This window comes from Trematomus bernacchii, unplaced genomic scaffold (assembly GCF_902827165.1).
Source record: "Trematomus bernacchii unplaced genomic scaffold, fTreBer1.1, whole genome shotgun sequence".
NCBI lineage: Eukaryota > Metazoa > Chordata > Actinopteri > Perciformes > Nototheniidae > Trematomus > Trematomus bernacchii.
In genome coordinates, this window is record NW_022987899.1 from 3,307,317 (window position 1) to 3,322,429 (window position 15,113).

General features: G+C 40.5%; 1 protein-coding gene across 1 annotated transcript; it reads right to left on the reverse strand.

The window, feature by feature from the left end:
- Positions 1-1,451: 1,451 nt before the first annotated feature.
- On the reverse strand, positions 1,452-15,055 carry pdcd10a (programmed cell death 10a). Its single transcript, XM_034114526.1, has 8 exons — positions 14,781-15,055; positions 11,299-11,477; positions 6,518-6,571; positions 5,254-5,371; positions 4,594-4,720; positions 2,495-2,573; positions 2,312-2,394; positions 1,452-1,953 (listed from the first exon to the last, which is right to left on the reverse strand). The coding sequence occupies exons 2-8, from the start codon at positions 11,386-11,388 to the stop codon at positions 1,872-1,874; spliced, it is 633 nt and encodes a 210-aa protein (XP_033970417.1). The 5' UTR covers positions 11,389-11,477; positions 14,781-15,055; the 3' UTR covers positions 1,452-1,871.
- Positions 15,056-15,113: the final 58 nt, after the last annotated feature.

Sequence of the window (15,113 nt, forward strand, 5' to 3'; positions counted from 1 at the left end):
TAGACCACAGAATCACACTACACACCTACGCAATGATTACATTCAGGCAGACTGTAGAATACAACCTCTTTGGACAATTTATATACTTATTGAAAACTAGCTACAAAATGTAATACCTTGGAAAATGCCGTTTAATACTTTTTAATAGCCTTAATTTTCGCTAATTTGATTTTATCAACTTTTAATACGTTTTGAGACCCCGCTGACACCCTGTTTCTTAGTTTTATTCATGTTAAATGTTTATTTAGTTCATCACCTATACTGTACTGGCACCATTTTAAACTATTGACTGGAAAAGTGTGCCCTAATGTTGGAAAATGAAACTTTAAACGAAAAGGAAACTCATGTTAAAATTAGATAACATTTTTCTAATTGTCCCAAGAAAAAAAAAGGGTTATAAACCAACTGAAATGCAGAGACAGGGTACATACACATCCACAGTAAGTAAACTCCTCAGAAATACATTTGTAATCATTTCTTCATCGCAACTCTGATCACCTTTCATTAAAAACGCCATGAGTTATTTTCTAGTTAATAGACAGTGGACACACAAAGACTAATATTTGTGTAACTAAAGTAAAAAGAAAGACAGACCAGCGGGTGAGTTCACCTTGAGAGGTTGTGTTTATACACTGGGTGAATATTACAGGACAAAAAAAGCAAACATTGGAAACATCCTGAATGTTTCTCCAGGTTTTGGTTTCTTGACAGATATAAGTTCAATATGATGAATGCTGAAAGTACATGATACAACCATTTACAGGTATATCAAGATTATATTCCACAATAAACACAGGAATGGTGTTTTACAACAGAAGAATAAACAATCAAATGAGAGTTAAAGTGCAGAAATGTGGGAATGTGTACGGGTTTTCATTGAGCTTTTTAAGACACAGCTCAATGGAAATGATCGTTCTTTCCTAAACTTTTTTTTGCACAGCACTGAACAGAGAGGCTAATATATAAAGAAATATCGACTCAAGATCTTGATAAAAGAACAACATAAAAGAGAGTTAAAAATCCCGGACAATTACGGCCCGTCCACACAGCAGCGTTAAAAAATCTTGGAACGCTTCTGCCCATTCACTTTGAATGGGGTGACGTCACTTTGCGCCGAACTGCATTGTGGGAAGCAGAGCGGAGATTTTCAGGATTTTCAGGATTCAAAGTTGAGCAATGTTCAACTTTTGAAGCTGAGGTGGAAGCGTCAGCCAATCAAATCCCGTGTATGCAAATCTGACAGTTCAAGCGCTAGCCAATCAAACCGCGTGTATGCTGGGAGAGACATACCGCAGGTCATTTCCTCATATTCCAAAAAATGGAGGAGAAATTAGCGGTAGGGAATCACCCGGTGCTTTATGACCAGTCCCTATTTACCTACCGGGATACAAACCGGAGGAGCCAGGCATGGAGGGAGGTGGCAGAGACAGTGGTAGGTTTTCGCCTGTTTGGGGAGTTTATATCCAGTTTACTTCGGGCTTTTTTGCTTCGTATGTCGGGGGCGGGAGATTCATGTGATTGGTTGTTGGTGCCTTGCTCGCAAAAAATCCCCAAGCTTCAGATACGCCCACCTCCAAGATTTTTTTAACGCTGCTGTGTGGACGGGCCGTTACCGTCAACCTGATTCCCTTTGAACATCAAACTACCTGATCTCCCCCCAAAGCCGCAGAATTATAAATTATACAGCCCAAAATAGTAAAACTCTTTACAAATTAGTAATACAAAGCCTCATGTTACCTGTTCTCTAATAAAGATGCGTGTGTGTGTGTGTGTGTGTGTGTGTGTGTGTGTGTGTGTGTGTGTGTGTGTGTGTGTGTGTGTGTGTGTGTGTGTGTGTGTGTGTGTGTGTGTGTGTGTGTCTTCCCGCGCCGCTACACCGACGTCTTGAAGGCCTGCAGGATCATGTTGGTCTGGTGCGTGAGCCGGTTGGCGCTGACAAACACGTTTATCACTCTGGAAACAAGCGTGACAGAGACACAAAGACACACGTGTCAATCAGAGCAGAGCAGAGAAACCATGGCAACAATATTAGGATTGATCCAGGAAACACTTTGATGTGGCGGGGGGAAACGGAGAGGATGTCAGGCTTCAGAGAACACACGCCAGCATGAATCCACGGGAAATGGGTCAAGGGAATTATTCAGCAATGGTGGATTTGATAGAAGCGGGGCTGTGATCAAACGACAAACCATTTACATGATGGTGACAGTGTGTGTGTGAAAGTGTGTGTGCTGCTATAAAAGCTATTAAATGTGTCGTAAAAAGGCAGAACGAGTGTGTGAATAGACAGAAAAAGGAAACAGGTTCATACTTTCCGTCTCTGAAGTAGGTTTTCAGCGTGACACTGAAGCTCTTGGAGTATTTCACAAACTCTTTCTTCTGCTGTTCCAGCACCTAAACAATAAATACAGACAGCCTTTCAGCTCCACTTATCCCACAAACACTACATTTGAGTAAAACTCATTTTGTCTTTTTCATGTATCCTCCTACTTACCCGTCTATTCTGATACTGGTATTTCCTGAAGACCGTATTAACCGTGTCTAGCAGCTCCTTTATGGCACTGGCGATGTCTCTGCGGATGACACAAACAAATAAGTGTAGGTTAAAGATGACTGATAATGCTTTTCGGGGGTTTTCCCTTTCCTGTAGTGTGTTATATATTTTTTTGTGCATGTAAAAAGTTCTCTTCAGAGGGAGTTCCAATCTCTAATCTGTTTTATGAAAACCAACTATACTTGTTAGTGAATAATTGGCTTAACCTTCGACCCAGTTCATAATGTTCTCCTCTCACTGTCTCCTTTCTCGTGGCATAGGTCTACGGCCTTGGGTATTGCTGCTGTCTCTCTTAAGGAGGAGCAGCTTGGGCGCATTGTTGTTGCCAGTCTATGACCGAGCACAAGCCGCCATGAGGTAGTTTACTGTTCAGGGACGTAGGCTCCCTGGCGCACATTCTTTTCTATGGACGAGAGCTCTAGTTAGATTCAGGGTCCATAATGGTTTAGTCTCGCTGATGAAGAATGTTGATTATTACACTCCGAACTAGTTAAAACCTCGAGCTACAGAAAGAGTTCTTCAGAATTGATTGTGGCATCTCAACCGTGTGGTCAACTCGTGGCCCGTGACATGTCTCCGGCCGAAGCTCCAAATAAACCGTCAGTGTTTGCCATCAAAGCTCCAGCTCTCCATCGTGTCTCTCTTTGAGTCCTGACTCCCAATTGCTTCAGAAGTTTCCCCCACAATACCGAGTGTTGTTTCCCGTTTCTTCCACTTCTCTTGACGGACGTGCTTTCTCCTTCAACTTTTTGTCCCCTTGAATGCACTTGAAATCTGCCGTTTCGTAACAGTAATTTTTCAGCATTTCTTTTGAATTGAATTCATTTCTAAGCTCTCCGCTGGGTAAGTTACTTAAGCAGTGACTCACTAAGAGTATTGAATTCGATCAAAAATAATGGCAAAGTGGGCCAAGGAAATGAAACGTCTTTCACTCTTAAGTAGCTGTGTGTGTGTGTGTGTGTGTGTGTGTGTGTGTGTGTGTGTGTGTGTGTGTGTGTGTGTGTGTGTGTGCGTGCGTGCGTGTGAAAAAAGTATAAACTTTGCCTTACAGTTTTTTCACCACTCTTTCAAAACAGACGTACATTTTGTTGCATGTTTAAATGATTATGTGTTTAAACTTCAGGTCATGTGGCAGCAGTGTAGCCCTTTTCATTGGTTGATGAAGACTGAGATAGATCTAAAAGCTCCAGATAAACCTTTTGCGTATACATTAGTTTGTCATGCCACTGTTTCCAAGGTTACATATGAACTCCCATGTTTGAGACTTTTTCTTTTTTAAGTTGTATTTTTCCCCAAGTGTTACGTGCCATGTTGTGTTTGTGTGTCTCTCCCACTCTCCCCCTCTCCCCCTGATTGTCTCCCTCCAGGTGCAAACCTCCCATTCACTAATCAGGACCTGCACAACAGGCTGAGGAAGCTGCAGCAGCTCTTCTCTACTCCTCTGGGCTCCATGGATGTCAGTGTGTGACCAGTGACTAGTTTTTGGGTGGGAATTCATTCAAACCTAAATAACACACTACAGGAAATGGAAAGCCCCAAAATCAAACAACATCAGTTTTGAGCGTGAGTTTTAATCCCATGAATAGGAACCCTGGACAGTTCACTCCCAACAGCTGATGTTCGCTGTAATTAGTAACACATGCAGCGAGTTGTTCGGAGTTTGCATGTGTGTTCTTTTTGTTTAGATTCAGACTGAGCCCAACTCTATTGAAAGATTTTCAAATCTTCTTAGTCCCATTACGCTGCACAGAAAGAGCATTTGCATCTATTTTAACGCCCACTCACGTCTTTCCTTTGACTTTGCATTCAATTGTGCCTCTTCCAAAATTCACTTCACAAAGAAATAAATCATTTTTTATGTCTGTGCTTATATGCAATTACTTGTTTCATCACAATCTTTCTTTTAACTGATACAAAAAAAACTATTTGAAGTCCTTTTGAGGCCATTTCTGGAAATGTACACAACTAATACAAGAGTGAAACCTTTTAGATTGACTTACATCTGGTTTATAATGCACCCACACACTGAGCTGTCTTACTTGATGGTCTGTAGGAAGCCTACTCTGTCATTGATCTCATCAGGAATAGTGCTGAGGATGTGTTTCAGAGCTCGGGCCCTCTCGTTCAGCTCCTGAAACTCCGGCTCCCGCCTGTCAATCATGAACTCTGGAAACATCAAGAGGAAGAAAATGAAAAAAAACACAGATCACACACTCCTCATCGGCGTCACATCAACACAGCTGCACATAGCTGCAGGGCACATTGAAACAAAGCAATTAATAACAGTGAAAATGTATCAAATGTAATACACAATTGTGTGTGCACTTTAAAGTGACAGTAGGATTAAAGCTGTGCCATGCAGGAGGTGCATTTAAAATTCATCCAAAGTGTGTGTGTGTAATGCACGTGTGAATTCATTACTACCATCAATCACTGTACACGGCACAAAGAAATCAATTACAGACAGAAAGATGGAACATTTAAGAACACGGAGAGCAGTTGATTTGTGGGGAAACAGCTCCCCCCAGTGGAGGACTGAGCTCATGGAACAAAGGCAGGGAATAACAGGAAGACAAACGGGGCTGAATTGGTAATCATTCTGCAGCGTTTTGAACTGTCCTTGAGCAACACAGTCAGTTTTGTGAATGTTGTTCTATGTGACGCATTATATTGCACCCTCCGTTCACTATGCGTCCTACCTTCCACATCGTCTGCAGCCATACGAAGCAGAGACTCATGGTAGTCGATTTTTATGTTCTTCTTCTCCAGTATTTTCAGAACAATATCCTGTGTTACACCTGGGCTCTCCTTCTCTGCCTTGAGAAACACAAATACACAGGTGTGAAAGTTATCTCAGTCCACTGTGGCATTAAATCTACTAATAAACAGAAAGTCAATAGTGCAAAATGTACAAGGGAGGTTAGGTACGGTGGCCGACAGGTGCAAAACGCGCCCAAAGCATTTCCTAAATAAAAACCACCGCAAGAAGCTCAAAACACAACGGACACGGGGACACTAAAAAGTGACGCACACAGCTGGGATCGGAGCGCTTGTTGACATTTGGGGATTATAAAGTTGTCCAACTGTCGCTGTTGGCAGAGTTAGTCTGTTTCATAATTCTAGGTGTTTTGTCAGTACATTTGAAATGACTAAGTTAGCTACGTTAGCTAGCTAGCTTACAGCAGATCTGCAATAAGATCGGAAGGAATCATCCGATCACATTGTTAAAGGTAGGGTAGGTAAGAATGGAGAAACCAGCTCGAGTGCGCTAGAATTTGAAAGTACACAACAGGAAAAAATCTGCCCCTTCCTTCAGACTTCCTTACAGAGGCCCTCCTCCAACACACACGAACGCGCACATGACCAATGAGGGCACGAGATAAGTTTGTGCACGAGATGGAAGGCTGACAGGCAGGTAGGCCATCCAGTTATTTTAGCCGAGCCGGCTCAGATGATTGGTCGTGCTTTTTACAGCGCCACGGCTTCCACAGATGACATTTGTTTATGTATTTATTGTCAAAGCATTTAATATATTCATTGCTATCGGGATGTTAAGAGCATTCCATGGAATATAACAAAAAGTGTTTCTGAAGTGAATTACCTACCCCACCTTTAAAATAAGCCGTTAAAACACTTAAGGTATCTTTCCAACAACAGTGACAGTTGGCCAGCTTTATAATTCCCGAACATCACCAAGCGCTCCGGTCCCAGCTGTGTGCGTCACTTTTAGTGTCTTCGTTTATGTTGTGGTTTGCGCTGCGTTTCGTTAATGCAGCGCTCTTAGTAAACGCTGCACATGTGTTGTCAAGTTGAAGAAGATGTTTCTTCATTTGCATGTGTTTTTGGAAAATATTTTTGGGCCATTGTAAGACATTTGCATCGGCCGGCCACCGTAGTTGAGGGTATGAGCTATAGGTTTTAAAAGTTTGTTCATTTCAAACAAAACAAAGCTTATGTTCTTACCTTTATAATGGCTGCTCTCAAGGTCTGTGCTGCTGATAAGTTGACTTTCTCCAACTGCAAGTAATAATACACAGACACACAAACATAAGCCAGTAGCAAAACCACACACTGCCTTTGCTGCAGCATGTGCAGTGTACAGGGACAAACCTGTGCCTGTGTGTGTGTGTGTGTGTGTGTGTGTGTGTGTGTGTGTGTGTGTGTGTGTGTGTGTGTGTGTGTGTGTGTGTGTGTGTGTATAGGAGTGTTGATGTATTTCTGTCAGGTACATATTCTACTGTGAGATTAAGAGAAAATTATAATTAAGTTAACTCAAACATTTTCCTTTTTGCATCTTTTAAGAAATGATATCGTTACAGGCATATAAAACATACAAAAAGAGATACAATTAAAACTAAAGTATATCAAATAACTAACAAATCAGAAAAGGGGAAAAGAAAGAGGAGAAAAAAATAATAAATGGGCGTATTTAAGTTATTATCTTGAAACCAAGTCCTTGTAATTAGTTAATTATTGCTACTCTTATAGGCTTGAGTCAAACCTATATGCTGCAGTGTGAAGTGAAAACAAATCTAATTTAATCTTTCTTTGTCCTGAAATAAATGTATGCCCACGGTTACTGAATTTGAATTGACTGGAAATGCAGTAAGAACAAAAGGGAGGCAGTGATCAGCAAGAAAACTGCATATTCGTCTCTCATTAATGGATTTGAAACACGTGAAAAACATACTGAAAAAGAGCCGGACAATCCAACATTACTGTCACTTTCAGCAGTTTGATTTATGCATTTGTTCCACTTTTCCCTTCACTTTCTAAGCACACTGAGGCACACACTACACACACCACCACACACACACACACACACACACACACACACACACACACACACACACACACACACACACAACACACACACACACACACACACACACACACACACACACACACCACACACACACACACACACACACACACACACACACACACACACACACACACACACACACACACACACACACACACACACACACACACACACACACACACACACACACACACACACACACACACACACACACACACACACACACACACACACACACACACACACACACACACACACACACACACACACACACACACACACACACACACACACACACACACACACACACACACACACAGCGTTGCTCTTATCATGGCCTCTCTTCTGTCCTGAAATGCAATTCTGCAGAAAGTACATACAAGCCTGACATCCTGTAATATCAGAGGAGGACAGTGTGTTATTGCGTTGTGTGAAGCCGTGTTGAGTCTGTCCATCTGCAGAAAAGTCTTTTCCATTCCTCTGGGCTGATATTGTGGTATTACAGAGCCCGTCCAGGACTTTAAACTGTAAGCACTGTCTGTCAATATAAACACTACTTTCTTCAGACAAACTTGACAAGACGTGGGAATTAATCACTATTTCTGAAACCTTTTCCGAACTACACCTCACAAAATATAAAGAAACAAAGACATGTCGACCTAGAATCTGATGAAATAACATAAAAGAGAGGTAACAAAATGCACACTGAAAGCCACAGATGCATAGATTATAAAGCCAACATTTTAAAATCTCTTCACAAATTACAAAGCTTCATATTCGCCAATAAAAAATAACTGCAGTATTAACACATTGGAAAAAAAATAATGGTTTAAAATTAAAGTCTGTTTCATTCTTCTGACACTTCACATAAATGGCTTTCAAGTATTTTAATCCTCCTAAAAAATGGGGCGAAGCCTGCGAGCTAGTTCAGGCAGTCAACTCGAGCACCAATGATACATTAACACGTGACGCACCTCGTCCCTCTTACAACCAACCAAACACATTCTCCTAAACATGCCGCTCTATTTAAAGTGGACCTATCATGCTATATTTAAATGATATATTGTAGGGCCATACCTATATAAGGTATATTTATACGTTTCTGTTTTCAAAATACCAAACAGATCATGCATTTTAGCCATGCCTCATTTCGCTCTATGTGCTGTTTGCTGTCTACGGGGCTGATCTCTGTGAGCTGCAGCTGACCACGCCCCCCTGCAGGAGAGGGGAGCCGTTCTCCGTGTTTTATTATATAGAGTCGTTATTCATTTGTTTTAAAGCTCAATAAATAACAAAGAAGATCTTTGACCGGCACTTTTCTAATTTTGTCCGGAAGATTTAAACTTTAACGGACATCTTGACCGGCGAAAGTAACTGAAACTGAAACTCTGCCGCACGGTCCCCTCGTTCCTTGGAAGAGGCGGAGAGGTGGGTGTTTGTCATCTGCTGGTGGACTAACCGGAGAGAATTACAGTGCTTGCCTCGACGGGGAGGGATTGCATTGAATTAAAGCAGCGGGAGCAAACGCTTGCCTCGGGGAGGGAGAAAGAAAGCCACAGCGGAGAATAAACAGAAAGGTAACCATGGTAACTATGGGCGGGAAGTCTTCTTCGCTGCTTTTGTGGCAGACTACAGCGCCACTTACAGGCCTGGCATATGTACTACAGCGTCTCCAGCACTTTCGAGCGGCAATGGCCGGCCGTGGCCCAACCCCACATTCCGCTGATAGGTGGAGAGTTGGCCCAATAGCCGTAGGGCCACTTCTGTGACGACATAGAAGTGTTCAAATCTGGATCAGTCTGTATCAGATCCGTTACAGCCCCTTTTTTAGAGATTTGGGTATGGAGGAAAATAGAGAGGGTTGTGTTTTCTGACACTTGGTGAGTTCCCTGGAACACCGGGGACACATATTCATGTATAAAAGACGTACAAAAGTGCATTTTGCATGATAGGTCCCCTTTAAGCTGCCAGGTCTTCCTGCCTCTGCCTCGCTATGCTGCTGCTGCCACTGCTGTGTTCACTTGCTATTGCTATGTTCATGTTCCTGCTGCTGTGTTTCATGTCACTGCTGCTTGCCTGCCCCACCACCACCCCAGCTTCCACCTGTAGGCTCGGGGGATAGTTATCTAATCATCACTCAATGTTCTTTATAAATCTGTGGAGTGATGAGGCCCGAGCCTAGATGCCAAACTCAAACTATATGCTGCTTCTAATAAACATATTAAGAAACACGTGAGTTGTCTGACTGAAATATAAATATGGTAAAAACACAAAAATAAAAGTAAAGACATCAGATGAAAGCTGACAGAATGCCTTTGGATATCATTTGGGGAAACTGCTGTGTAAACGTTTTCTTTGTATCTCTATATTTGTGTAGACAGACAATAAATAAGAGGAGAGAGAAATTGGCCTCCAGGGCCTTCTCAGAAAATGTATGCCAAATGTAAAGTGTTTAGCAATACTTAAACACTATTCTCTTTGTGGTACAGAGAAACAAATTGTAAATGGAATTGAGTCCAATGGTTTTCAAATCACATTGGTATGTTATCCATTTGATAAATACAGCTAATTGTTTTGTTTTAAAGGGGACCTATCATGCAAAATGCTCTTTTTGATGTCTTTTATACATAAATATGTGTCCCCGGTGTGTCGGGGAACTCAAGCAGCGTCAGAAAATAAAACCCTCTCTCTTTTCCTCCGTACCCAAATCTCTAAAAACGGGGCTACAACGGAGCTGATCCAGATTTGCGTCCGATATGACGTAATATAGGGAAATGTAGGCTGGCTTTACACCCACGGCCCTATCAGAAACGTTGCTATCAGAAACAATGCCCGACTGTTTTGGACGTTATATGGTCGGTGTTTACATTAGCATCGCTAACACTCAGAGCTAACCTGTACTGGAGAGCATGTGTGTGAAGAAGCTGGATATAAAAAGGAACTCACCTTGTGGTATAACCGGCAAGAGAGAAAGCCTTTGAGCTCCATACTGTTTCAGAAATAATCCTTGATAATCCATGATATGGCGTTTCATCACCGCAGTATTTAGTTTAGACAGTAGCTGCCGGGTCCCGCATGAGCTCAGCCCCCTCCTTTTTTATTTGTTATCAATTTTTTTTAAGCTTTTTACCCCAAATCAGCACTTTTTTAACAGGAAGTGAAATAGAGGGATATGAGGCATGGCTAGAATGGGTGATCTGTTTGGTATTTTGAGCAAAACACTTCATAGACATGTTTTTTATATATATTTATATATCTGAGACCTATGCTATTGCCTAAAGATAACATGATAGGTGACCTTTAAGTGTTTGCTGTCACTAGGAGTATGGTCTGTTTATTATCTTGTCCCTTTTTATGTAACTTTTGCGCCTTTTGTGTTGTATAAATACCTGTATTTGTGCCATGTTTCAAGTTTATTTGTACATTATTTTTGAATGTTTAGCTAGAAAATGGAAAACAGGACTTGCTTACCATCTCCTTATTGTGATGTTAAACTTGTAGGCTGTACTTAGACTGGGAACAATCAGCAACAACATCAGCTAACATGCTAAGGTTTAGCTTGTATAACGTTGACTATCTTTGTTTAGCATGTTTTCATACTAACATTAGCTGATTAGCACTAACAACAAAGTGCAACAGAAGCAGATTTTATGATAAGCAAGTCGTCCAATAGCTGTTGAGATATTTCAAAGATAAGAAAAAGAGAACATCAACAAGAAAATGGCACAACAGTATATAGGAAGTGAATAGACAGTGCTGGATGTCAGAGAAATCAGCAGTACAAGACAGACAGGAAGTAAACACAGCAGAAGAACGTTGAATATAATCCCATTTAGAGTTAACCTTTAACATTTTCAACACACACACATCACAACCTCCTCGACTCCACATGAGTATTTACCACAAGTCTAATTGTTACCTGGTTAAAGACGGGGAACATCACAGTGTACACAGCCATAGAAACTATCGAGGCAGCGTCGGCTTCATTCTTCATGTCTTCCATGATCATCCTTGACTGATCGATGGCCCTTTGTGTGCGCGGTTGTCCACTGTTGCCAGTTTCACCTCATTCAATCGCTCAAGGAGGCTGACAAGAACCTGAAGGAGATGAAAAGGAACACAAGAGCAGGTAAACAAGCTGCAGGGAGAGATGGATGGTGGCGAGTGCAGTGGACAAGAGTATGGGATTTAATAAAATAAAAGGTTTCAAAAACTGTCCCATGGTTACAATGAAGGGCTGTATACAAAGATGGACAACGTGCCTCGACCTCTGCCCAAAAAGAGAAAACCAAATTATTCTGAATATGGGAGCGGCCATCTTGATATTTTGACGTCACTTTGAGCCAGGGTTTATGCAGTTGTGATCAGGGGGATTTCGGGGCCCATACACATTACGATCCAATTAAGAGACTACTAGCATTGCTACATCTTGCTAGCGTGAGCCTTTTAGCAGCTAAATTAGCACCACGGTAGCTTTTTTGACTGGCAAGATGTACAAAAAGTTACCATAAAAAAAGAGTGGTGCAGTGATGACTATTTGTCTGTAAACTGAAGCTTTTGTAGGCCCGAAGTCCTCATCGGAAAGGCTCCATCAACAAAAAGCAATGGGATTTTTCCTTTTGATTTCAGTATATTGCAGAACGTTTTGTTCAGTAGGATAATCTCCACATATTAACACCACTTTGTGATTTTTGAAGTGTAAATGCAATCACCAGAAGTAAAAAGTTAACATTAGGCTATAAAGGAACCACATCGTGCTAGCATGACTTCACGTCACCACCGCTAAGCTAAAGGTGGCTAATGTCCAGCGTGGTGACATTTGGTAGTCTTATTTTGTGACTTGTTAGCAACCGTGGTTTTATGACACAGCCTTGCGACAGTTATGATTCGTTAAGCTACACCACCTCCATTGTACCGTTCCCAATCCTTCGGCTGTTAAGTATGAATACCCCCTTTTTCATGGTATTCAATAACACATTAAAACCAACTAATCAGAAAACACAATACCTGAAAATCCATCAACATCATAAGAACTACTTAAAATGGGAAAACATTTATTTGACTTATAGTTTGACTTTCCTAATGTCGCATCGGCTAACATGGGGGGGGGGGGGAGTCAGATTTGTACTGTAGCCAGCCACCAGGGGGAAGTTAAGATGTTTTCTTTAAGTTTTTAAGATCTGTCATATCATCCATCTCTCCATGATTACAATTACAAATCAATTTAGTTGTATCTAAATGTTTTTGCATTGAACATGGGGGACAGAAAATCTTCTTAGTCAAAGATGGAATACATTCAAACAATCCATTTGGTAATAATTCCAACACCAGCTTTATTATTTCCGATTAGATGTCATAAAATGTGACGTGTACCGCTTCCCAGAAAGCCTTTTAGTCACTGACATGATCATCACATAACAGCCACATTGCCGAGGGCTGCGAGCTTTACTGCTCCACCGGGTGCAATGGTGACAAAACTGGCATGAGTCATACCTGAATAAGGTACACCCTATCCAATTATACTGCTGCAATAAAATGTCAGTGATAAATATAGAACCGAGGCATTCATATAGAGGGATTTTTATAACTACATTTTGGCATGATGAAGCAGTGAATCCCATTGGTTAAATTCAGAGAAAAATATCAATAATATCCTCATTTTATTAGGCCGTTTTGCAGCATAAAATATGAGACTATTCTTATTTCTATTCTTATTTCTATTCATCATACAACAGATGTGTGAACATTTAATGGAAGGTAGGGAATTACTGTAGCTTATATAAAAAGTGCGTCTTGAAGAAACCATGCGAAGACCTGTCAGTGAATGTATAGTCCTCCATTGAACTCATTTAATTGAGGTGTTTAATTTTGCCCCGTTGTTATGTTCCCCACAATTCTACGGGGATAAGGGAAGAATAAAAAGATGACACCCTGGGAAAAAGAGAGACAACTTAACTGTTAAACCAAAAGATGTTGATTCAAATGCTAACCAGCTAACAGGTTATTAATTGTGGAGAATTTCCTAACATTATTCCAATTTCTTACACAGCGACACTGCAACACACTAACCACTATTACACAAAGTAAAGGGTTAAAAAACAGGTCCAGAATGGCAGTGTTTGCTAATATGAATAGAGTGGTGCAGGAAATGAGTCCTTAAACCCGGGAATGAGTTAGCATTTTACTACTTCTGGTTCCCTCGTTTGAAGTGAACTGTTTTTTGTATGTAGTTGTGGTAAGAGGCCTGTGGTTAATAAGCTGAAGAGATTTCACGTACGAAGCGTCATTTAAATGCGCATTATAGTCAGCTTTTTACCGCATGGAACTGGGTCGTAAACAATAACATACATAAACCTCGCACAGTCAATAAACAAACAAAACAAAACAAAAACAGTATCATTTTAAATCAAGATTATGAAAGTTATATTCAAAGAATATGTAACTGTCTCACCAAACATAAATATTTACAGTAAATAATAATACACCGACATTAAATGGCTCTTTCACTTTCTGACTTCATCCCTTTTTCCTGCAGTTAAACCTATACAGTATGAGAGTGGTAGATAAACTGGAATAAAGAACGATTCAGGAAATAAGTGCCTTCAAAGTTTACAAATATAAGACATAACCCCATCTCAAGACTCAATTTCACATCAATACATTGTAATATGTAATATACATGTTTTTTATATATTTATATATATCTGAAACCTATGCTATTGCCTAAAAATAGCATGATAGGTGACCTTTAAGTAAAAGTAGAAGTACCAGAGTGTAGATACTCTGTTACAAGTAAAAGTACAAAATTATTAGCATCAAAATATACTTAAAGTACTCATGCAAATTGGTCCAATTCACAATAATATAATATGTTTTGATTATAATTATTGATGCATTAATGTGTTTATCAAAGCTGTTAATGACTTTGTATGCTGCAGGGTAGCTTGTGAATGTTACTCCAGGTGTAACTAAAGATTATTTTAGTGTTGATTATATTTCATATCATTTATAAAAATCTACAAAGTAAATCAATGTATTAAATACATTTAGTGGATTTGAAGTAGATGAATTCAGATTTTTTTTAGTGGGGTAGAAGTACAGAGCAGCAACACATTGAAATACTCCAGTAAAGTCTCTCAACATGGTACTTCACTACATTACTTGAGTAAATCTACTTAGTTACTTTACACCACTGTACACCAAATATATAAATGCTGATAAATATTGACAGCTGCGACAACCCAGAATGCACCGCGGTTCCCATTATACGTTAAGCAGGTAAAGTGCCTCACCGCCTTAACTACGGTACTAAACAACTCCTATTTACCCCCACACGTTTGTCAGTTTAACTAACAGGTAAATAAATAAACATGTCGCTGACTGAGAGAGCAAGACACTTACCTGTGTTGAGATGTATTTTTAATGAAGAGAAGACAAGCAGCGTGCTGTAGGTGATGTTAAAAAGCTAATAATACCTACAGCCAGGTAGCGTTAACATGAGATTAGCCGTTGGGATAAGAACAGGTGATCAATACCGTGGTTAGCTAACCAAACTAGCTAGCTAATGTCTGTGATAAAAGAACGGAAATGTACAAAAATATATATAAGAATAAATGACTGATTCGTTTTTTCAATCTCCCCTCTTCTTGTTGTGGTTTGTGTCTCATTCAGGAAGTTTTCTGCCTGACAAAGCTGCAGCGAGAGCCGGGGTGGGCGGTGTCGCGAGCTGTCAGT